Here is a 25418-nt window from a genome sequence, read left to right on the forward strand (position 1 = left end):
GCCGGCCCCGATGCTTAAATTTTGCCGGCAGCGGGTTTGCAGGGGCGGCCCCGGGAGCCGGCGGGGGCGCTCGGCGTTGCCTTTAAAGCCGAGGCGAGGGGCGGGGAGCGGGGCGGCGGCGTGCGCGGGGCGGCGCGGGGCCCCCCGCCCGCCCGCCGGCCCGGAGCATGCGCTGCGCGGGGCGGCGGAGCGCGGCCGGCGGCTGGCGGCGCCGCTCCGCTCCGCTCCGCTCCGCTCCTCCCCGGCAGCCGCGGCGGCAGCCTGCGAGCCCGGCCCCCACGCCGCCGCCGCGCGGGGCCGTGGTGCGGGGGACGGCGGCGGCCGCGCAGCCCTGAGCGCCCGCCGGGAGCCGGCCAGGCGGCCCCCCGCCCTGCCTGCGGCTCGAAGGCGGAGGAGGCGAGCGGGGAGCCACCCTTGCGGCCATGGGCAACGAAGCGAGCCTGGAAGGAGGCGAAGGTCTGGGCGCCTTCCCCGAAGGGGCGGCGGGAGCCGGGGATGGCGGCGGGCCCGCGGCCCCCTTGCAGCACCTCGTCCCGGCGGGCGTGGAGGCGGACCTGAGCCAGCTGAGCGAGGAGGAGAGGAGGCAGATCGCCGCTGTCATGTCAAGGGCGCAGGGGCTGCCCAGGGGGAACCTCGCCGGCGCGGAGCCGCCTCCCATGCAAAGGCATGCACGGAAAATCTCCCTTCTTCCGCTCCTCCCTTCCCCCTTCTTCTTCTCCTCGCGACTGGGGCGGGGGGCGAGTCGCAATACGATCCGGGCCCGTTGCATCGGAAGCAGGCATTGCATTTGGCTGGCTGAGGGAGGGAACGGGGCGGTTGCACGAGTGCGGGCACCAGGATGGAGCTTGCACACTGTAGCTTTTCCCACTCCAGTGATTTCTAATAATAACGATGATCCTCAGTTCCAGTGGGCTGCATCGTCTGCCCATTCCTCCTCTCGCACCGACCCGGAGCATGGCTACTTTTGGTGGGGGAGATTTTCAGATAACATCTCGTTTTTCTGTGTGTGTATGTGTGCTTTATGGGGCTGGAGTGCCCCACAGCTCAGATAGTAGTCAGGGAAGCCTTCCCAGGGCTGATCGGTTTTGTAAGCATCTCTTGCTGGAGAAACAGATTATTGCTGAACCTTTCAAAGCTTTTAAGCATAATGTGTTTGCTAGCCATTATTCTGGCAATTCTTAACCTCTACAACTATCATTTGGCTTCATTAACTGGTCTTGGATTGAAGAGGTCTGTTTCAATCTGTATTTTTTGCCTTTTATTCCTCAATTTTTTTTTCCCTTTGGAAGGTAAAGAGGAGTGAGGAAAATAGATTGGTTACCACAGAATTCAGTATTCCAAGTAGTGGTGGCTTTACCTAATTGAGCATATGGGAAGCTAATGTAATTCTCTTCCCCTTTCTTTCTCTACCCTTTAATAAATTCAATGCCCATATTAAAAAAAATCCAGTGACCCCCCCCAAAGCCCACAACTGTCGCTGCTGGGGTGTGCTGTTGCTGTCCCTGCTGGGTCTCGGGGTTCGCGGTAGCCTCCCCTTCCGCTGTCCGAGGTGCTGAAGTTCCAGCTGCCCGCGATCCGGGGATCGCTCGTCTGCTGCTATCAGCCTCCAGGGCTGGGTGTGTTGTTTGTCTTGAAGGAAGCTTCTGAAAGGAGCCTCCTCGGCTGGCTGTTCAACTCGGTCCTTGTGCTCTGGCCTCACCCCAGATAAATGCCAATTGAGTTTATATAATATCAAGCTTATATAAGTGAATTCTAGAAGAAGAGGAGTAAAGAGGGTGGGACCGAATTCATCCTTGCGTAAACTATCAAAGTCATTGCAATTATATCTGAGATACACTTCTCCATTTTTTTTCCTTTGAAATGGAACCTTTTTTTCTGTTATGTCTAGGATATTTATTATACAAGCATAAATCTGGGACATGTGTGTAGAATATAACTTTCTATCCAGTTCAGGGCTTGATCCAGCTGATACAGATATCAAAGCAAAAAAAAAAAAAAAAAAAAAAAAAAAAATCATGTATTAGTTGTATGAAACTAAGCTCACAACTCCTTTTGAATAACAATTTATCAACAAAGACATGAAGACTTTAAAAGTTTGTTTCATGCTAGCCTCCTGGTATAAAGCAAAATAGATATCCATAGAAGGTTTAGACTAAAATGATTACAGTGTGCATATTTCTGTATTTATAAATGTATTTCCCTAAAAACATGTTTAATGATTTTAGAAACTTCTTTGATCTTATTAGCATACAGTACTTTCACTCTCTATTTAAAATAAAGATAGTCTATATTTGTGAATTAGAGCTTTTTAAGTTAAAGTTAAAATGTCAACTTTAACTAAAAGCCAGTACAGTAACCTATCAGCTAGCTTCTCTTGGGGTTTTATACTGATTCCCATCATCACAGTATTTTTGTGACTGTCATACTGTAATGAGGTTACTGCTTGTCTCTAGTTTTGCTTGTGGCTTCACTTACTCCCCTCCCACACTTTCCACTGCTGAAATTTTATAACAGTTATGAGAATTATTATTAAACCTGTGGATATCAATAGGAGTGAAAATCTTCTATGAACTAGAGATCAGCCTCTTCTGGACTTTAAATTAGGCCAAGAACTAGCTACTGAGGCTAAGGTTCCTTAGCTTCAAACTTTTGTAGTCTGTGTGGTCAAAGAAGTCAAATGTGGAAAAAACCCTCTTAAATGATACTCTACAATCATTGTTCTCAGAAGCTTGTTTCTAGCATGGATATGCCAGTCTAAATGTTAAAGGACTGAAATGGCAATCAAAAGAGGAATGCAGATATTCCAGATTCCAGTTTATGTAGCCTTGCATTATTACAGTGTCCCTGTTGCATTGTCTCTTAGATTTTTTTTTTGCTTTGTGATTTTCATTATATCAGCTGTTACTTACTCATATCTGAGAGACGAGCAATTATTTCCTATTCTAAATGCTTTCAGACCCCCTCTCAGAGCAACCCAAGGCTTAAAGTATACATAATCTTCCTGATGGATGATATCAAATAACAATTTTGGCAACTACAGACTTTTTAATAGTAGGTAATGTATGTAGTAGAATACAAAGTTCCATAAAATACACCACCACGATAAAATACATGATGTAGCTATTGGTACTTCTAGAGGCTTGGAGATTTAATGTCTTTAATAATTCCACAACAAAGTTAATATAAATGCAATAAATACTTATTATTTATTTTAACATAAGCATTACAAACTAGAACAGCTGAAGTGAGCTGCCTAAATCAGATTTACCTGATTTTGATTGCTATTTTTTTATTTTTATTTTAGTTTTTGGAGTTTTGCTCTGTTGGTTGCAGTAAGAAGTTGGTGTCCTTAGCACCTATAAAAGTCATTCAAACCTGTTTCAAGTACCTGTCTTCAAAACTTGTGTTTAGAGAGTTCAGCTGAAATACACAGTCCACTTGTAAGCTGGTTTGAATTGTTCTAGCTTTATAATATGGCCCTATAATCATGTAAATGTACACTTTTTGAGCAATTTTTCTATATCATCTGAAAGGATTAGATGACCAAGCTGAATACGGGAACTATTTCTATCACAGACATACCTATTTTGAGCAAAGCTTTTTAAATTTTTTTTTACGTTGATAACAATAGACAATAACAGGAAAAAATGTATGCATTTTTGAGAGAAAATGCTGATAAAGACCTTTCTCAGTGTCACACTTTTAAAGTACATTTGTGGTATATTTTCCAGAGGAAATACGTATATTTTTGTTAATGCTATCCTCATACAGACTTAAAAACCAAAGCAGTCCACCAGGGCAATGTGTAAGTTTGTTCATATCTTGTTTTTGTATATAAAAATATTTAATTGTTGTGCAGTTGGGTACAAGAGTAGTTGTGCTCTTTCTTGAGATTACTGATACTGATAAATGATACTAAGAGATTGCTTTATTTTCATTTTTTTATATAATTATGGTATTCAAGTGCTAGATCAATACTATTGGTCTTAAACTGCCTCTTGACTCCAAAGTGAGCTTTGATTTGGTTGTAATATTTATTTAAATGAATAAAGATGAGCTTTGTGAATCAAGGCCAAAGTGAGGAGAAACAGTGGTACAATTAGGTGAGAGAGGAATGAATCGTTTTATTTGGTGAGTTGATATTCTGGAATGATGACTTTAAAATGATTGTATTTTTCTCACCTCAAAATATTTAAAAATAAGAAAATTCTTGCCAAATTAAAAAAAAAAAAAAAAAGAAAGAAAAAAAATTGGGAGGGCTTGCTGATCATTCAGATGGATTAAAATTCTTAAATCATAGTCTATAAGTGGCTGCAAAATAGTTATAGAAAAGAAGGTTTCAGCTTCCAACTACCTAAAACTAATGGACCAATTCTGACTTTTCACAGGATAACATTTCTTAAAAAATACGACCTTTTCAAGGCTTTTTCTTCCAGTACCTAAGCCCAATCTGTCTCTGTTGTCTACAAACATTGTTTTTTATGTGTAAAGGCAAGTCAAGTCTGGTCTGCACTAGCAATCTTGCAGAATCACCTGGTGTTTTTCTCCTAGAATTATAGGGTTTAGTCACATTTTAAATCCTGACATCTGATCAGGGTGGACATTATTTTTCATAAAATGAAAGCTGGAAGAGAACCCTATGCCAAAAGGGACCCGCAGTTATTTATTCCTACTCATGTCTAGGTTTGATTTTTAAGAACAACCTTTCTTTCTTTCCCCCTCCTATTTTCACATTTCCATGTTTTTAAGATTTGAGCAGAGTACCCTGTTTGCTGACCTGATTTTTAATTGTACCATTTTTTCCCGTTGCTCTTTGCATTGCTGAAAGGAACTTTCCCATGTTTTGAACACTTTCAGGCATGAATGCTGGAAGTGTACCAGACTGTCACTAATATAATGGCTGTTGTGACTTCAGTTACCAAGTAGTACTTCTTTGGATGATCCTATTATGCACACATCTAAACAGCAAGAGGCTAAACTGCAGATAGACCTACCTAGTTGCTAATGAAACTGTAATTATTTATTATTATTATTATTATTAGCAAAGATGCAAACATTTTCAGGAATTAGGTTATGATTGGGCTTTTCTGAACTATCCTTCCTATGAGTAATGAGATAACCAATCTAAAGTTCACTGATGTCAATGGAAACACTTCTACTCACTTCAATGGGTCTCATATTAATTTTCTAAACTTTTAAGTACTGAGACCAATATTTTTAAGAGAACAGGGAAGCATAAACAGAGCCACAGGAGCCTGGAAATAGTTCATTCTTGACAAATATTTCATGTGGAAATTTCTAATATTCAAAAAATCAGTTACAAGATTGTGAGAATATCGCATGCTGTGAAAGTTATGAGCACAAAAATGGCTTCCACACAGATTTTTTTCCTTTTATATTGCCATTACTAGGCATATAATGAAAATTCAAAATATTAATTGGGGAAATAGTAAGCATATGGGAATATTAGTAGTGTGAAATACAGTTTTAAATATTTCTACTGTTTTTGGAATATGAGTGAAATACAATGAGTGATTGCTTGTGCTTATGAATACATAAGAAGAAATGGCATGTCTGGAAAAACAAGATCATAGTTAGCTGGATATCTCAAATCTAAAACTGAAGTTTTTGTAGTTGCAACGCTGTTATGGCACTGAGGTGAACACTGTATCTTTCAGCGAAAGCACAGTGATAGCACCAAATAGAACACTGTGCTACGTCCTTTAGCAAAAATAAAATAAAATAAAATAATAATAATAATAAAATACAGTAGCACTGACTATAACATGATTTCCTCAAACGACAGCTCAGTATAGCAACAAGTAGGACACTGTGCCACATAGAGGTGATCTTGATTTTGTTTTTTTATTAGACTTCTATATAAAAACAAGCAAAATGATACTATTAAGAGAATTAGGAAAAGTTTCTACATAAAAGATTCTCTTTATTGCTAAATAAAGTAAATTGTTGGGGTGATTCTGGGGAGGAGGCTCCATAATAGTTCTATTCATGGAATAGCTTTAAAACTAATTCTGTGAGCTAGCATATGTTTCATCTGTCCTAAAATTTTTCTGATTCCTAAGTGGATGGGTGGCAAACGAAATACTTCAAGATACAATGGATATTTTTTTTCTTTTTAAAAAAAGTATCTACTTAATGTGCCTGGGACTTTATAATTTAAATCTCTGTTGCATATTGAATTGGAAACATATCCAAACTTTGTACAGATAGCCAGAACAGTTACATAAATATTTTTGAAGCACAGTGTTTTTCTCAGATGGCCATGCTTTGATCTACTAGTTTTCAAACACCTCTGTTTCTTTTACTCTTCTCTGTTTCTCCATGTTTTCATCCCAAGGGATAGAGTGGAGAGGCTGTGATTTGGATTTAGATAAAATGGATAATTGTAACTCTGAGTTCTTCATACTTATTGGTGAGAAAATTACCTGGATAAACATGGTTCTTGTATTAGATTACTTTCTAAATAATAAATACTGATTTATATGAGTGAATATTTACTTAAGCCTTTCTAGAATAATATATATTTTAAATACATATTTTTACATACACTGTATGTTCTAAATTGTGATCTTCCAGACACTTAAACATCCTAGAAACTTCACAACATTACCAAAGCACTTTCAGGGTCACAGATATGTCTTATTTTAACTTATTTTTCAAGTGCTCTGCATTATTTTAATTTTATTATACCTTCTCTCTGCAGACATCCTGAGTCTGATACAAGCCACTATCCCAGACAGCCAGGTAAGCCTCCAGATCTTGGACCATCTAGTTTAAGTAAAAGCAGAACAGTAGATGTACTGAAGACAGAACAACAGACGCCCGGACGGAGCCCTTCTTCTATTAGTCTAAGGGAATCAAAGTCCAGGACAGATTTTAAAGAAGATCAGAAGCCAAGTATGATGCCCAGTTTTCTTTCAGAAGCCAATCCACTGAGTGCAGTCACTTCAGTTGTGAATAAATTCAATCCTTTTGATTTGATATCAGATTCAAATGCAGCCCAAGAAGAAGCTGGTAGGAAACAAAAAGTTGCTCAGAAAGAGCAGGGAAAACTTGAAGAGCAAAGGGGCCTTGCAAAACATCCAGCTCAACAACAGTCTCCAAAACCAGTTGTTCAGCAACAAGGAACTGTCAAACCTACCCCACAGCAAACTGAGTCTTCCAAACCAGTGCCTCAGCAGCAGCAACCTGGGGAACCAAAGCAAATTCAGAAACTAGGCTCTAGTCAGCCAACTGATTCTAAGGCAGAACAAACAAAACAGCCATCCCAGCCACGAGGACAACAAAAATCTCCATCCCAGCAATTGGAACCAACAAAGCCTGTTCAACAGCAGACTTCTGCAAAACCGTCACCAGGCGTAACAAAACCAATACCACAGCAACCAGATACTGCTAGAACATCACCCCAAGCACCACCTCCTACAAAACCATCATCCCAGCAGCCAGGACCTGTAAAACAACCATCTCAACAGCCAGCACGGCAAGTAGGTCCTGCAAAGCCGTCCCCGCAACAAACAGGGTCTCCCAAACAGCCTCCCCAGCAACCTGGACCTGAAAAGCCATCTGCTCAGCAAACAGGACCTGCAAAGCAGCCATCACAACCTGGACCTGGTAAGCCACTTCTGCAGCAAACAGGGCCTGTAAAACAAGTGCCACCACAGGCAGGGCCTACAAAACCGTCGCCTCAGACTGCAGGAGCTACAAAGCTCCCAGCACAGCAACTGGGACCTACAAAACCACCAGGTCAGCAACCAGGGCCTGAAAAGCCCTCGCAGCAAAAGCCAGCCACTGCAGCCCAACCTGCTGAATCAGCCACAAAGAAAACATTTTGTCCTCTTTGCACTACCACTGAGCTGCTGCTGCACGCTCCAGAAAAGGCCAATTACAGTACGTGCACCCAGTGTCATACTGTGGTCTGCAGTCTGTGTGGATTTAATCCTAATCCTCATATAACAGAGGTGAGTAACTTTTAAATTCATGTTCATTACCAGAGCATGAAAATAAGCGTACCTTTATTATGCTGAAAGGTCAGAGCTGTTACACTGTATCATCATGATCACTTAAAGTCTTAAGTTGAGAGGAAAAAATCATGTTTTGGAGGAAAATTATGTATCAGTAAAAGGATGTGAAATCAGGAGAAAAGAATATAATACTTCTGTGTTTATACAGTGTTTAGAGGAAGTGGGTTCTCTTATTCCTTTGTAGGAAAAGAAGAAAAAAGAAAAAGATCAGGAGGGAGGAGGGGTAAGGAAAAACAGGATCTGTTTTGCTTGATTTTGAGCACTCACTTGCCACATTTATAACCTGGCCACTATAGGCATCATGTGCTAATATATTTATAAATCAGTAAAATCTGCTGCGATAAGAACCAGATAAACAAAATATGAAACCAAATTCATTGCTCTGCTGTGTGAAAAAAGAAGAATACACATCATAGATTGTGGGAAATGATTTTAATTATATATATGTTAACATTTAATAATTTTTTTTCTATAGTCTTCTAGCAAAGCTCATCACACAGATGCTGAGCGTTAGTCTGGAAATGGATGTGAGGTGGATTTGCTTTGTAACTTGTTCCAGTGTTCATTAGATGGAAGCCTGAGTCATGGGTTTTGACTTGGTAATACTCAGATTTTTCAGTCTAGTGGTATATTAAGAAAGAGATCTCTGTGGACTATTTCTAACCTGGATCACCATAACTACTGTAATTATGAAACATGGAAACAACATAGAAAGTAATATTAGGACAGTAGACTTCAAATGAACTTGCATTAACCTAATGTTTGCAGCAACTTGATTTACATTGTAATACATATCTTTGCTCTTGTTCTACATGAGAATAAGGCTTCATGCTAACATCTGATCTTTTATTGCTTGAACAACTGCTTATAAATAGTCTGATTCTTAAATCTACACTGTTTTTTTTGTTCTCATTTGATTTTAGTATGAAAACTTGTATTAATTTATAGAAATTCAAATATAGCAGACCTGGTATCAAAGAAAAAAGCAGTGATAAAGCAACCAAAAAGGGTATTTAGGAAGCTTATTTTTGTCTTGTTTTGGTATTAGGTTAGCTGATCAGATATCAATGGGAAGAGATACAGACTGCTACTATATTTTGAATCTAACAAATAATATTACCAGATTTATAATCACAGGGTAGTAAAATAATTGTGGCTGGAAGGCACTTCCCCTGCTCAAAATAGTGTCAGCTGAAGTAGGTTGCCCAGGACTCTGTCCAGGCGAGTTTTGAATATTACCAATGGGACTGAGCTCCACAGCCTTTCTGGGTAACTTGTTTGCTTAATACTGCAATGATTTCATTCCCTACACGTTATTAGGGATATTTTTAGCTGAATATTTTACATTTGAAAATAAATGTATTTGTTGCTTTTGTTCATTTTTGAAATTGCAATTTTAAACCTGAAAGACTAGTAGTAACCTTTGGTAGTGGATTGCATCCTTAGGGACAGTATTCCCTTCTTTGAGTTTAAGGAAATTCGAGATGGAGACAGCTGGCATTAAATGTTAACAGATCCATTAGGCTAGAAGAGGAGTGACTTCAACAACACTACACAGAAATTTCAGAGCATCTGCACCTAGATGCTCAAAGATTGTTATCAGGGCCTGTATAAGTAAAGTTAACATTTATTTAAGACCTGGTCTTCTGCATCACATTGTCAACATGTGGTTCTGGACAGTTTGGAGTGAAAAAAAATCTATATTCATATATAGCAAACAAGAAATGTGAGACACTGATGCTAAAGTCAGAGGGAATTTCATAAGAAAACTTTACATTTGAGTTTTGACAGATTTTTTTTTTTGAGATAAAAACATTTTAAACTTATTTGTGAGCACCTCACAAATTTTGAGTTTTCCTCAAATCTTTCAGAGCTCCAAGACTGGCTTCCTTTTAAAACCTCAGATTTTCTGTGGAAATGACCATTGACTTGCCGTGTTTGGATGAAATGGATTTAGAGAGTGCTTATGTAAGAAAGTCTCAAAGTATTTGGAAGTTTTATGAATAATTATTAATTTTTGAAGCAGGTACTCTATTAGCATGGAATTTGGGACTTTAAGACAATAACACAGCTGCATTTAGCACTGATTACATACATATGTAAAAGCAAATTTGCATTTCGTAGAGCACATTGAAATAAACATAGGGTATGCATTTATTTCATGATGAAATCCTTTCAGTAAATGAAAGTATTGCACTTCTAACATCAAATCTCATGGCTCCTTCTCAGAGCTCTCTTTTTCTGCTCAGCTTTGTACCTCCAGCTGTCTTGCTGGACCTTCACTGTGGATGTCCTGCTCCTATCTGCAGTGCAGTGTAATGCAAATCACATCTGGCTTTTGTGACTGGACAGTTGGAGCAAAGAAGTAGAACCTGCTCTGGCACTTGGAAAAATATAATTTAGAATTTCATCTTCAAAAATTTCCTGGATCTGCTTAGTTATTCTCAAACTTCCCTTCTAATTTCACTTTTCTTTGACTAGTCACATTATTGATAATTTTATTGATTGCTCCTTTACAGTAGGTCACACATTACTTTGTCATGAAAATACAAGATACAAAGATTTGTATCTTGCTGTACAATTTTCTTGATTGTTATATAATTTTTACTTTTGATCTTTTTAAGTCTTTTAAAAATGTTATTGAAGAAGTCTTTGTCTCTTACTCAAGCTCTCTGAAATGTATGTTTTCCTCTTATTATCATACTTCTTTTCCGCGCTATCCTTCAATATTGTTTATTGCCAAGTTTTAAAATTCTGCACTCCTGTGGTGTTACCTTTCCAGTAGACTTTATAGGCTCTATTTTTATTGTTTATTTTAAAGTGCATTGCCTGTCCCCAAACTAATATTTCCAAAATGGAAGTGAGGAGAATGAAAGGCATTTAGAAGAGGATTTATATTTTAGTTCTCCAACTTTTACCTTTTAAGCTGCTTGAAGTGCCTTAAGAAATTCTTGGCACCTTCTTTAGGTTTCTTACAGTTAAGTCTTCACCCTTAACACAGTGAACTACTTTTCCAGTATAGCTCTTTCTAAATTTGCATATTTCTATATTATATATTTCTAATTGGTTCTGGAAGGGATACAGTGGGCTTTACAAACTGATTCAGGGAGAAGATTGCATACATTTTTAAAACAGTGATAAAAAGTACTGATTCAGGTTCTTCTTCTTCTTTTTTTTTTTTCCCTTCAGACCTCTGCAGTAGCATATGTTATTTTGTCTACCTTTATCTACTTTAACTCAGTAGAGAGGACTTTGTAACTAAGACCAGAAGGAGATACCTGTGTTGCCACAGGGTCAGACCCCTTGAACTATTTCTCTGAACTATCTGATGCTGCAGTCCCCTTGGGGAAAGGTACAGTCTGCGTCCTGGTTTTGTACAGCCGTCTAGAGAGAAAAGCACCATACCTAGTGTGTTCGGTAACATATATCTCTCTGTCTGGTTCGGTGTTCATATTCCACTCATCACCAGGGCATATGAGTGCCTAGCAACAGTTGCATAAAGTAGATGGAAAAGCAAGCTAAACAGGTTTGATGACTGGTTCTGTATTCCATTTTCCTTTCATGTGCATTAGAATCTTGTATCAAGTGTGCATTTTTTTCCAATTTTTCTGCCACAACTACTCTCAAGAGCTGTTAGCAGCAGAAACCAGCACTTCCCCAAAAGAAGATTCTGCCCTGTAGATCACCTAAACAGCAGTAGGCTCTTCAAAATGAGCGGAGACATCCAAGAGACTATGCATTTCCTTAAACATTTATCCATAGTTTTTGATAACACACAACTGAAAAGAATGAATTACTACAGCTTTAATCTCATGACCAGTGCATGTATTTGATATCTGTAGTAGATTTTCCTTCCCTGTGAGCTATTCATGGGAAGATGTGCACAACATGGACTGGACCATGGTTTAAGCTGTAATAATATATCTTTACATTCTTTAGGCTGGGCATATGTAAAGTTGAAATAAAGTGGAATGTTGAAACTGTTAATGTTGGAGACTTGGTAGTATGTAAGCTCTCCTGCACGAGCCTGTCCCTTGACAAATGTGTGTGTGTAGGGAATGCCTGTCTTGTAAGTCACTTTAAGGAAGGCTTATTTTTCATACAATTTCTCTACTTCAGTCTGCATTTCTTCCACTGCTTCAGTATGTTTTTGAGAGACCATTTAAAGTAAATCTTGGAGCCAGGTGTAATATTGATGAAAATTACTTGCCTGTTCAGATAATGTGAAGCTGTGTATATTGGTGTAGGATTTATTTACTTGCTCAAAGATTTCTCTGGACAGGGGAGGTTAAGTAAACTCTAAAAGTATTTTATTGGTTCTGGCTAGTTTTGAAAATGGGATATTTGTGTCAAAGTTGACTTAATGCTAATGGCAAGAAAAAAAGAGGGAGAAGGGGGAGAAATATATCATTTCATGTCAAGTAAAATGTTATAATGTATCTATACCATTTTTCTTTTTTCACTTTTCCAGAGTGGGGGGAATGGAAAAGATTTTCCTGATGTTTTTTCTTTATTTTTCCACTTCCAGTAGACATAGGAAAACTCCATATCTGTTGCTCTAGACACGACATTGATTCTGCTGGTTTTTTTCTGCTTCTGTTTTTGTATATGATCATATCAGAGTCATATGTGATTTAAAGGTATCATCATTTGAATCAAAATGCTCATAATGATTGATTAAAATTTTTAATATTTGTATTTGTTTCTATTAACACGCTATATCTCCAAGTATTCTGAAGAGTGGGACATACTTAGAAGTTATATATTTTCAGTAACTTTCCTCGGTTATCATTGTTATTGGCTTATACAAAGAAAGGCTGTATAATAATTTAAAGTAGTATTCGTATATGTAAAGGAGCTAACTGTAATTCCTGTAGTGCATCCAAATAGGTTTTGATTAAGCACAGAATACAGTTAATAGAAGTGGCTTTATTAAATTTTTATTGATCACATGACAGTAAAGAAAGTTATTGATTGAATTCAAATATTCTCTGCAAGTTACAGACAGAACACTGTGGTGTGGTAAAAGTGTGTAAGAACCAGAATGCAACATGGACTAGAAAGAAAACTACTGTCATTACAGATAGTGACATGTCACAAAGTCTAAGCTTCTTTTATAGCAGGAGAAACAACTTTGACTCTACGAGTCCTATGTAATTTTAGCCTTGGAGTGGTGTATTTACAGTTATATAAATTAAGCAAAATAAAGCAGAAAAAAAAGTAAGGACTTGAACTGACCATAAAGTGTTTTAATCATGAGGTATGTAAAGAAAAAAAAATAAAGCACTTAAATCTTTCACAACATATTAATTCAGATATCAATTCTTAGCCTTGCAATAATAAACGTAGTGGCATTCTGTAAAAGAGGATGGAGTGATTCTGGATTTACAGTGAATAGAGATTAACATCTGACAGGCCTTGTTCAGTCAATTATCTTTTCAAAAATGATCAAAGTTTGAAATCTTTCAGTGCATAATATTTGTTTTGGTTCCAAGTGTATCTGGGATGTCCCAGTGTTACTAAGACTGTAGTTTATATGTAAGTAGAGATTATACTTGGGTCTTTGTGTGTGTGTGTGTGATCAAATTAATAGTTTCTTTAGTCCACATAGTTCACACAGGCATTTTGAAAAATTGTAAAGATCCTCAAATAACGGGAGTTATGAAAGAAAGGATTTTTATTTCTCTGTGGAATATTCTTAAATATAGTCCAATACTATTTCTCTCTCAGAAGAAGTCTATATGCCTACATTGCTGTCTTATAATTTGGAAAAGATGCATTAATGATATTGATGCCCCATAGTGGTGTGTGTGGTTTCCCCCTACACCCCACAATGAAAGCAAAATACACGAAGATGCAATATAACACCTATAAGTGACAAATAATTTTTCACTGTTTTAACAGGCAATATTCTATAGTATTTCTGAATTGCTTTATCATCAGCCCAGAAAAACTGTCCTGTCCAGTTTTTAACACCAGTAAATAATAAATTAATCTGCATAGCTAAAGATGTCAACTGCAGTGAGCCATCTGCACCAGTATTACTGTTGCCCAGCAACTGTAATTTACTACTACGTTAGGCCACGTGATTTGGAGATGCTGTTTGCTGGGTAATCACTGGGCAGGAGGATGGCCCAGCCCTGCTCTGAGCAGACGGAATAATCTATTTTCAAATCCCAGTGATTTTCACTTAGACACTCTGTGCAGCCCAGATGGACTTTATTAACCTCTTCTTTGCTGTATTCTTGCTTCACAGTTGTATCTTGTCTTAGTCATTCATGTATTTCCAATATGTTAAACCTAGATGCAAAACATGAAAGCAATCAGCATTTATTGCAGTGATGCATAATGCAGTGTGCTGAGCTGTGTTTAATTTTTTTTTTCCTTGTACTATGTATGAGGCAGCTTAAATACATATTTGTATTACATGTATATGTAATAATGCATGTAAAAACTAACTTCTAGGGATTTATTTAGCATTCAAAAAAAAGTCAAAAGATTATATTCACTATTTTGTTTTATAATCAAAATTATATAAGCTATAAGTTTTCCAAAGTCTCATAGTTCACATGCAAACTGTAGCTTTTTTATTAGTAGTTTAAACAGTAGTGAAATATGTTTTAAGATTGTGAAAACATTGTAATACAGTTTATATAGTAATGCATTTTAGCAGTTTTAAAATAACTTCAAGGTGTTAGTAACATTTAAAATAGTCTTTTAAAACTGTTTGTTTAAAAAGTTTACTCCAACAGTGATTTAGCACGAAAACACAGTGCCTATATCTATTGCTGCAGTTCGTGGAACTGATACATGGGGAACGTGCTGCTGACTGGAACATACCATCATTCTTGAGCATCTTGAGACAATGTTTCCTGATGAACTCTCTTGTCTTCTTTTAATATCAGATCACAGAATGGTTGATGTTGGAAGGGACCTCTGGAGATCACCTAGTCCAACCCCCTGCTCAGCAGGGTCACCTAGAGCATGTTAGACAGGGTTGCATCCAGGTGGGCCTTGAAGATCTCCAGAGAAGGAGACTCCACCACTCTCTGGGCAACCTGTGCCAGTGCTCCGTCACTCTCACAGGGAAGAACTTCCTGTGTTTTGGTTTGTGCCTGTTGTCTCTCATCCTATCACTTGGCGCCACTGAGAAGAGTCTGGCCCCATCCTCTTGACAGCCTCCCGTAAGGTATTTGTAGATACTGAAAAGATCCCCCCCTCAGTCTACTCTTCTCCAGGCTAAAGAGGCCCAGCTCTCGCAACTGTTCCGCATAAGGCAGATTCTCCAGACCTCTGATCATCTTCACAGCCCTACACTAGACTTTCTCCAGTAGCTCCATGTCTCTCTTGTATTGGGGGGCCCAGAACTGGATACAGTACTCCAGACTGGGCCTCTCCAGTGCTGAGTAGAGGGGCAGGATCACCTCCGTTGACCTGCTGGCAACACTCTTCCTAATGCAACCCAGGAGACCATTGGCCTTCTTGGCCACAAGGGCACATTGCTGGCTCATGGTCAGTTGTCCTCCAGCACTTCCTGGTCCTTCTCTACAGAGCTGCTTTCCAACAGGTCAGCCCCCAGCCTGCACTGGTGCATGGGGTTATTCCTCCCTTGGTGTGGGTTCCTGCACTTGCCTTTGTGGAACGAACCTCATGAGGTTCCTCTCTGCCCAACGCTCCAGCCTGTCCAGGTCTCTCTGAATGGCAGCACAGCCCTCAGGTGTGTCAGCCACTCCTCCCAGCTTGCTATCGTCAGCAAACTTGCTGAGGACGCACTCCATCTCCTCATCCAGGTCATTGATGAATAAACTGAACAAGACTGGACCCAGTACTGAGCCCCAGGGGACACCACTAGCTGCAGGTCTCCAACTGGACTGTGCTGCCGATCACAGCCCTCTGAGCTTTGTCTTTCAGCTACATGCTTTTCTGCACTGTGCACTCATCTAACCCACATTTCCTGAGCTTGTCTAGGAGGATGATATTTTTAAGGAGTATAGATATTTATTTTGTAGTGTTAATTCATTTGAGAAAGATAGATTTCATACTGTGAATATGTTTGTTTGTTGTGTATGTTTGAAGGGTGGTGCTGAAGGAAGACTTTGTTTATAGTATTGCCCAAGCTTTTTTAGGAGAGTTTTTTAGTTGTACATTGAGATACCTATTTCTTTTGATCTTCAATCATAGTTCTTCCTTGTTCCTAACATGATTTTATGATCTAGTTTCTTCCCTCTTGCTGTATTCTACCATCCGACTTGAGCCTATGATTTTATGCAGCTTCTAGTGCTTTATTTTCTATATTCCTCATACGATCTTGGCAGAAATGTCTGTCAAAAGATCCAAGTCTGGCTTTCTGACTTTCCTTCTCTCTGAAGTTGTCAGGAAACAAATAAGCTAATATGTTTCCAAATTAGAAATTGATTTTCTTGATAAAGCTTTGGGGCAGAGCTGAGCAATATCAGCATCATCCCTTTCCCTTTCTGTGGAAATGCAATGATCTTTGCATTTTATGCATATCTTAAAGTTCCTTTTTATAGTACTAAATGACTAGTCTAAATGAGAATGAGACCCATTATCTTAAAATATAGCTCTGTTTTGAAAAACGACTGATAAAATGGCTTCAGAGATCTTCATTTTTGTTGTGTGCCAGCAGTTTGTAAATGAAATATGTTCAATTTGCAAGTCAAAATTTCTTTATCACTTAACATCTGGAATCTTAGAATCAGGCTGGATTCTCTTCTATCCGTACATTATCTACAAGAACAGAAATTCAGCATGCCAATCAATGCACTTACTTGTTAACAGATTTCCTGTTACTTTTGATGGGTTTGCATAGTTAGAGGAAATCTAAATGAATTCACAAAGGAATTGCCATACTCTCTTCAGTTGTGTTGTCTGCATTTGTGATGAGAATTGAAATGTAACTCATATTTATTATTGGAGTCAACTGTTAATTATAGAATATATAAAGCAAAGTGAGCTATAGAACATGATGCTTTAATTTTCTTCACTTTAATTCTGCATAGATGTTGCTAGTAAAACATGAATAAATTCACTTGGTATTCCCAGCTAGCAGAGTTTTTGTGAATTTTTTATTTTTGTTATTTTAGGCATATTTTATATATTAATCAGACACATTTTAATTATTTGTATATTGTTTTGAGGGGGCCTAACTTCTACATCAGTGAGTTAGAAGGCAAGGTATTATTTTCTGCATTCAGTAGCTGAAGTCTGAACAAAAATGGTATTAAGTTTCTAGCATGAAAAGTTTATTTTGCGCTGTGAAATATGTCAAATATATCTGTTACAGTCCTGTACAAATTACTCAAAGGTATGAGGTTCAGGATAAAGGAAATCTCTCAAGTATTTCTTCTGCAACAGCTGCAAAAATCATTTTTTATCATTAGGAAGAATAATAGTAGTTTGGAGGTGCATTAATTGGAAGTCAATTCTGAATAATTTTGTGTAGTTGAAAATAAGTAGGAAATACAATCTTGTTTAATTGTGCCTGTAATGTGTTTTAGGAGGTTGTTATCAAGAGCAATTATTCATCAGAAGGGTCAAAAACCCATTCAGGGATTAGAGGGACATGGAGATCATTCATTTACGTACTTTCCTCTCCTTTCTTCCCTCCTTCTCCTTCCTCCCTAAGCTCCTCTGCCAAATCTGCCGGTACAAAAAGCAGAGCTTAGTATCTTGGACAACAATGAAGAATCTCCATTACAATACACAGGAATTGCAAAATCTCATATGCTCATGTTAGATCTTTTAATTTTAGTAGAGATAGATTATGGAGAAAAATCAGAGAACTGCTGCCCAGTAAGATGCTTGAGGATGGCCACAAATTAAAGTGTTATGTATCTACAGCCATAGCAAATTTTACATCATCCATAAAAACAGGCAAATTCAATTTGTACTAAACAAAAGCATACTCCAATTAAAGTTCATGGAAAGTCTCTCTAATTACAGTAGAAATAAGAACAGGTCGGTGTTTGTTGTAATGTACTTCATTTTGAGCTCCTGCAGTTCCAATCAAAGAACAGCAGTTTGTACAATTTTGTATTTGCTTGAAGATGATATGTGCAAGTCATAATTGCTTTAGGGTTGTGATACTTCATTCCCCTGCTGAAGTGCATAGGAGGAATTTTATGACTAAAAGTTTTTTTTTAAAAAAAACCAATAAAATAAAACTTTCTAAATTTCCCATTTTGATGTTTAACTGTAGGAGTTGCAAATTCACTTTTAAAGGCTTCAGTTTAATCTTGGAGCAGAGAAAAATACATTTATGTATTATAGGTAGCAGATGAGAGAGTTAAGGTTATCTTCTACATAAGTTTGTGTTGAACATGGTAGTAAAGAAAACTTTTGTTTAGATTCCAGTTAGATAATGTAACTGGTCAAGTCTGATTGTATGTTGAAGATATGCCTAAATGCTTAGTTTAAATGCAGTTTAAATGTACACCTTAAATGTAAGAATTAGACTGCTTTTTCTGTAGCCCCACTCAATCGTATAGATGCTTCATTTGGGGCCTCAAAGATCCTATATTGCCTTAAAATTAGATTTCCTGGAAGATGCTCAGAACTGCTGAGTGTGAGCAGATAGACACCCGTTACTACTGTGGTTCCAATGCAAAATGAGGGACAGACGGGCACTAAATATCCTTACAGGGATCTTATTTCTTGGGCATGTTCAGAACCCGCCTAATGCCTGCCGAAAGGACTGATTATTTTACTTTGAAGTGCAACACTTTCATTGGGGGGAGTGGGGGGGAAGCTGCAGAGGTGGCCAAAAGAATCAGGAGAACAAAGGCTGCTCTGAGCCTTTCATGTCTTTGGGCTGGTTCCTTGCTTAAAATACAGGAGCAGTGAGTCACTGTGAAAAGGTGCAGTGTCCAAATCTCCGTAAAAGATCAGTGGTTAATGGGAAAAGGCATTCCTCACTTAGGCCCACTACAAAGTTCCTCACAGAATTCTGTCTTTCACCATACTTGAGGAGAACCCACCTCCCTAATATAAGAAATCTTGAGTCACTTTACCAAAGCCAGACATCTGTGTTAGCTGACACATTCAAAGTATGTGGCTGGAATTTGTTTTTCGATTCAACTTCAAAACCATCAAGAAAACCATGAAGATATCATCCAGCAATGGTAGCTATTTATGTAATGAAATTAGATTACTAATATTGAAACTCAGCTGTTGTAATTTAGATTTATTACAACTGAAATTGGCCCTTAGACAGGGGACTTTTGTGTGAGCTGATCACCAATCAACCAAAATGGAAGTTAAGCTAAATGCAATCTTGCTCAGATTCCCTGTGCAGTTGTGAACTGCTATGAATTCCTTTAGTAATTCATAGCAGAGCTGAAAGAAGAATTCCAATTTTATTTCGGTCAGTTTTACTTTTTAACAGCTACTTGCTATATGGGTTGCAAGCCGGTCAGACTTATTTAAACAACCTGAAGAAAAAATTGCACTGAAAATGGAAAGCAAAAGACAGTAGCATTATTATTAATAGTAACTTGATTACTATAAACTTAAAACTGGAACCAGAATCATACATCGCTTTGTAAAGTTGTTAGTAATTGCAAGCCCAAATTCCAAAGTGTGTATATACACTATATTTATCAGAATAAGCAGGATAACAGTGCAATAGTAGGGATGGCCACTTAGGTTTTTTTGTTTACTTGTTTAGTAGAAAGTGTTGTTTACTTCTCACATAACTCTTTATGGAAAGCAGGGAAAAATTATTAAAGTTGTTAGCTGGTAGAATTGGCAAGGAACAGAGGTAAATAAATTATTTACTTTATCCCTTTGCCTATATGCTGGAAAATGGCCTACAATATATAGGTCTATGGTATGCATAGACCTATGCATTCCTATGGGAATTACCCTAGGAACTTATTTTAGTAATAAAGTAATTTTGGAAAACCCAATTATTGTTTTTAAAGTACCATCAGTGTTTGGGCAAAGCTCCTTACTGATTCCAAATGAATACTTGCCCTCAGAAATTGGTGGTAACGTATGAGACTATGGAAGTACATGGAGTTCATTAACACGCCTCTGTCCCTAATTCAGTGGGAACATATATACTACCAATGTGACTTCTGTGTCCTATAATTTAAAACATTATAAGCTATGTGAAGAACTCAATAGTTGTGACTTAAAGGTAATTAAGCCTTTACTTTTGTTCTAATGATTATAATTAATGATTATGGTTATAATCATCATTTTCAGTCAGCAGAGTTGATTGTTGAACTACGTTAGTCATTTTTGTGTCCTCTCCTCTCTCTCAATTTTGGAAAATTATTGCAGTAAAGGAATCATTGCTGTGCCCCATGAAATTCCAAATATATATTTTTTTCATTTTGCTGGATTTTTATCCTCCATTGTTCAGTTGTGCGTAAACTGAATCTAGCCTGACATGAAATTGTTAGAAATATGGGCCTCATCGATAGCTTGAATCACAGGAATGAAAAAATCATCTGTGAATGTTAGCTGTAAAGCAATTGTAGTGGTAGTATTTATGTGGAGGTTTGCAATACTGCCACAAGTAGTATACTACAATAGTATAGCATTTTGTTGATTGTATTAAACTGTCTTAATTACAATACCTTTATTTTATTGTATTTTGTGTGTGTGTTTTCTTTTTTCTGCAGATTAAAGAATGGCTCTGTTTAAACTGCCAGATGCAAAGAGCATTAGGTGGTGACCTAGCACCAGATCAGGGGCCTGGGCCACAACCGCTACCACCCAAACAGAAGACACCCATTCCACCTTCAGGAGGTAAACCGTCTCCCCAGCCACAGCCAGTTCAAAAGAAAGATGCTTCTCCAAAACCTGATCCTTCTCAGCTAGCAGAATCAAAAAAGCCCCTACCACAGAAAAAACAGCCATCCATGCCTGGGTCTCCCCCTGTAAAATCAAAACAAGCTCGTGCTGAACCTACTGAGATCTCCCAGGAAAAGGATTCTGCTCCAAAGTCTGATCAAGCTAAGCTGATACAGGTTGAAGATAAGCAAAAACAACCCAGTATACAAAAGTCTACAACTGATACTGTGCCTACCTCTGCAGCACCAGGGCTGAAACAGGATTCAGCAGGTTCCAGACCCCCATCAGCTCAACAGAAAGTGACAGACTCCCCAAAACCAGAACTTACCAAGCCATCACAAGAAGCTCATCCAGCCGGGGAAAAAACGGATTCCAAACCCCTACCACAAGTATCTCAGCAAAAATCGGATCCCAAGCTTGTTTCTCAGCCTGGGCCTAGATCAGATGCTAAAACTCAAAGACCTGTTGAGCCAGCACAAGTGAAAGATGACCCTAAGAAGTTACAAGCAAAACCAACTCCAAAGCCTGATACCAAACCAACTCTAAAAGGACCACAAGTGGGGGCAGGGCCCAAGCCTGCACCAGCGCAGTTGACACCTCAGCCCCAGCAGCCTCAGAAAACTCCAGAGCAATCAAGGCGTTTCAGCCTTAATCTAGGAGGTATCACCGATACCCCTAAGCCTCAGCCGACAACACCGCAGGAAACAGTTACTGGGAAACTTTTTGGATTTGGAGCTTCAATCTTTAGCCAGGCCTCAAATTTAATTTCCACAGCAGGTCAGCCAGGGACTCAGACATCAGGTCCTCCTCCACCCAGCCCTGCTGTGAAGCAACCCCAACCCTCATCACAGCCACCTGCCTCGCCAGCACCCCCCAAAGAGGCCGGGCAGGCTCAGCCTTTTCCAAAATCTCTTCCTGTGAAGAAAGAAGCCAAGCCTCTTATGACGGAAAAGTCAGAGCCAACAAAAGTGGATAGCATTTTAACCACTAAGGGATCCGATCTAGAAAAGAAACCTAGTTTGGCTAAAGATAGCAAGCCTCAGGCTGTTGAAGCTAAAAAACCTGCTGGGTTGTCAGAACTGGAAAAGGCCAGCCAACCTAAAGTGTCTTGTCCCCTTTGTAAAACTGGACTCAATATTGGTTCTAAGGATCCTCCCAACTTTAATACATGTACAGAATGCAAGAAGGTAGTGTGCAATCTCTGTGGATTTAACCCAATGCCACACATAACTGAGGTAAGGCAATGTAATTTGAATTTACTCTGTATTCATACCAGCAGGTTTCCTGTACTGTGGAGGCCAGTCTGTATTTTAGCTATAAAATTATTGTGAAAATTCTGAATGCTTCATCTGAGGGCTTTTGAAGTTAAATATTTGTGTTTTGTGAAACTTGGTCACAGTCAGGAAATACTTCCAGTGGTTATTTATTTATTTATTTACAGATTAAAGGAGTCTATTACAGTCTGGTTGCTGGGCTTTTAAGGCACAAGCAGATTGCTAGTTATGTTTAGGGAATCTTCTGAAATTAGTATTACTACAATAGAGCAAACTGCTGCACTTTCCAGTCTACCCTGGGATAAAGTTCTCTTTCATAAATTTCAGTATAGAACATTAATATGCACTCTTCCTCCTTTAATCAATACCTCTGATTCAGGCAATTATTGAATGAAGGAACGTGTTAATTAGTTTTTCCCCCTCGTATACCATTTAATACAACCCTAAGCTTATTCAATTAATCTCATTCTGTCTCTGGAGTCTTTGTACATGTTGAGGTGCTCATTAGGAAGGTTGAAGTTTGAGTGATACCAGTCTGGTATGGTAAAAGTACACAAAGTTTACAAAGCCATTTTGTTAATTAAAGGATGTGTGTTTGAAAGCACCTTTTCCATGATTGCCTAAGAGAGATCTAGTGGGACCAACTCATGTTTAAAAGAATTAAACAATTTATTTTCAATAGTTTCCTTAAATTCCGCTTTTTTACCCTCCTTTTTCTTTTCTTTTTTTTTCCCCCTCATCAAAGTTTTTTGAAAGGGCAAGGGGATTGGAAACTTTGTGCAAACTTAAGAGAAAGGAGAGACATATCTTACATTCCATATCAAATTGGCAAGTTTCAACTCAACAAAAGCAGACCACCTAAAAATACTTGTAAGTAGTTTAAATGTGTAACTCAGTTTACTCAGCACCTGAGAAAAGTAGCTGTCAGTGTTGTGTGTTTGGTATCTGAATGAATAACTTAGAAATGGCTCCGTGGGTTGAAGGTGATCACATCAATACCCTAAGATGATTAGGAATGTTGGGAGAAATAGGAAATTGCAGGAAGAAAATTACTTATATTTTGAGTATGTGTTTTTCTTATGGATTATTTTCTTAACTACCTACTTACCCAAACATTTGAAAGCATTTGTCCTACTATCATCACATCACCACTTTTTTGTTTGATTATGAAAATATTGTTTATTATCTTTGAAGTTCTGTAGAGTTTAAAAAAAGAAAGAACTGAAAATGTAGGAAGATTTATCAGCGATTGAAAAGAAGAAAGTTCCACTGACTTTTAATGTTGCTTGTGCACTGAGATCCATCAAAACGTACAAATTCCTTCATCACCATGCTTCTTCCCACCCATATGGGTGTAAAGAACCACCCGCAGAACCACACATAGAAAGTGTGTGTATGCACGTGCGCATACACACACACACACACAAACTCACACACATGTGTTTGGGTTTTAAATACTGAGTCTGTATGACTCTCCAGAAGCACTCGAGTATGCTAACACATACTCATCAGTTCTGGTGAAACATTGTGCTAAGATGACTGTTGCCTGGTGCTTGAATTGACTAAGTCAGCTCGGAGACTTAGGTGTCATGGTGTGGGAATGTGGTGCAGTGTGCAGATTTATCCTCTCTATATTTCTGTTTGAGATGAGAAGGCTAGTATTCTGTTTTCTTTCTCCCATCTCATTGTTGGAGGATTCTCTCTTTCAACTGTTTTGAATATGCCGATCTTCAAATACTAGTGATTTTTTTTTCTGTAGTCTGACTTCCTCATGCCTTTCCTTGCCTTTTTCTTAACTCTGTTGCATTCTCTTCTTTCTTATACCATTTATTCAGAAACCTGTCCACATTTTTCCATTTTATCTTCTCATTTCCCATCATTTTTTCTTATGTTTGATAAACCACTCTTCCTTGAGAACATGAGGTAGCTTGCTTGGCTGAGGACAGCCTGACTCTCATTTGAGTAATGATGGAAGACAGAAGAGGGAGCTCATCCTGTCCTCTCCCAAATAGGCTTTGCAAGTAGTGTGTTTAACCTGAGTTAGCAATTCTGTCCCTGCATGAGTATAGTATACAGTATACTGTTCCTGTTACACAACAGGAACATGATGACAAGCTTGTGCTCACTAGCTTACTCTTTTCTACTGCAAGCTGATTCCTAACGCCTTTAGTAGAATGTCAGAGTCTTTTTTGGAGGCTAGAAAGGAAGAATAGAAATGCTTTCTGGAATTGGCCTTTATTGTGCTCTCCTGTCCATTTTTTTTTTGTTCCTATTCTCTGTATTCAAGAGTATAAAGAGAAAAAAAATACAATTCTAAAAGCTGGTATTTTCTTTTGGTCCCAGAAGGTGTTTTGGATGAACAAACACAGTGGGTATTTTACAGTTTTTCTTTGAGGCTGTAGCTGTATTTCTAACAGGTGCTTATGTATTATCTACAAATTGTTGCCTTAGTAACAGCTGAAAATGAGGTGAGTTTTATTGATTGAGTGATGGTTCAAATCCTGTTACTAACAAAGCTTGTACTGAGTTATATGGTAAGAATCAGTCCCATGGAGCAGGGAAACCTGTGTTACGTTGACAAGTACTGAAAACCATCTAAATTCCCTGGACACCACTATCTTAAAAACTTTTACTAGGGAATATCTTCCAGGCAACAAGCTGCTGTATTGTAAATGTGGCTGAGAGTACTTTAAAGGGAGAAAAGTGCTTTCTCCCTGTGACATCTGTTTATTCTTGCCGTATGTGACAGGACTAGCTTTTAAGAAAGTCTTTTTTTAAGCCATTGAAAAGAATGCCTCCTGTGATAACTCCTCTTCTGCATAAAATAAGAGAACTAAACTTCTACCTGGATCTAAATCAACAGTATTCTATTTATTTCAGTGAATTTATGCTGATTTGTGCAAGCTGAGAATTAGGTCAGAATCTTTTTTCCTCAGAATAGTCTCCTTGTTCTTTTTCCTCTCCGATTTGTTTATCCAACAGTCAAATTTGCTTAAATGGTAATTTACCCATGAAGCAAACAACCACAAATGATTAAATAAATGACACTTGATGGATTTCAAAGATCCCCAGGACTATGTGAACCCTAATGCACAAGCACAGACTCCTCATCCTGCTATTTGCTCAATAGGGAGGAGTGTTGTTTATCGGCCCTTTAATTAGCTTTCCAGCTCAGGTAGTTGGAAGCGGTTCTATTTTTAGTAGCAAAGCACAAGATCACAACTGCAGGAGCAAGAAATGAAGTGTGTGGAACGACCATTTTGTGCATTAAAAACTCAGG

General features: G+C 38.4%; 1 protein-coding gene across 1 annotated transcript in view; it reads left to right on the plus strand.

The window, feature by feature from the left end:
• The first annotated feature begins 422 nt into the window (after nucleotides 1-422).
• Nucleotides 423-25418, plus strand: part of PCLO (piccolo presynaptic cytomatrix protein) — a 364298-nt gene continuing 339302 nt past the window's right edge. Inside the window, exons 1-3 of the mRNA XM_062597873.1 lie at nucleotides 423-664; nucleotides 6725-7979; nucleotides 20693-22099. Coding sequence (XP_062453857.1) covers nucleotides 423-664; nucleotides 6725-7979; nucleotides 20693-22099 — 2904 coding nt within the window. The remainder of the gene's footprint in view (nucleotides 665-6724; nucleotides 7980-20692; nucleotides 22100-25418) is intronic.

The sequence above is a fragment of the Rhea pennata genome, chromosome 1 (assembly GCF_028389875.1).
Source record: "Rhea pennata isolate bPtePen1 chromosome 1, bPtePen1.pri, whole genome shotgun sequence".
In the NCBI taxonomy this organism is placed as follows: domain Eukaryota; kingdom Metazoa; phylum Chordata; class Aves; order Rheiformes; family Rheidae; genus Rhea; species Rhea pennata.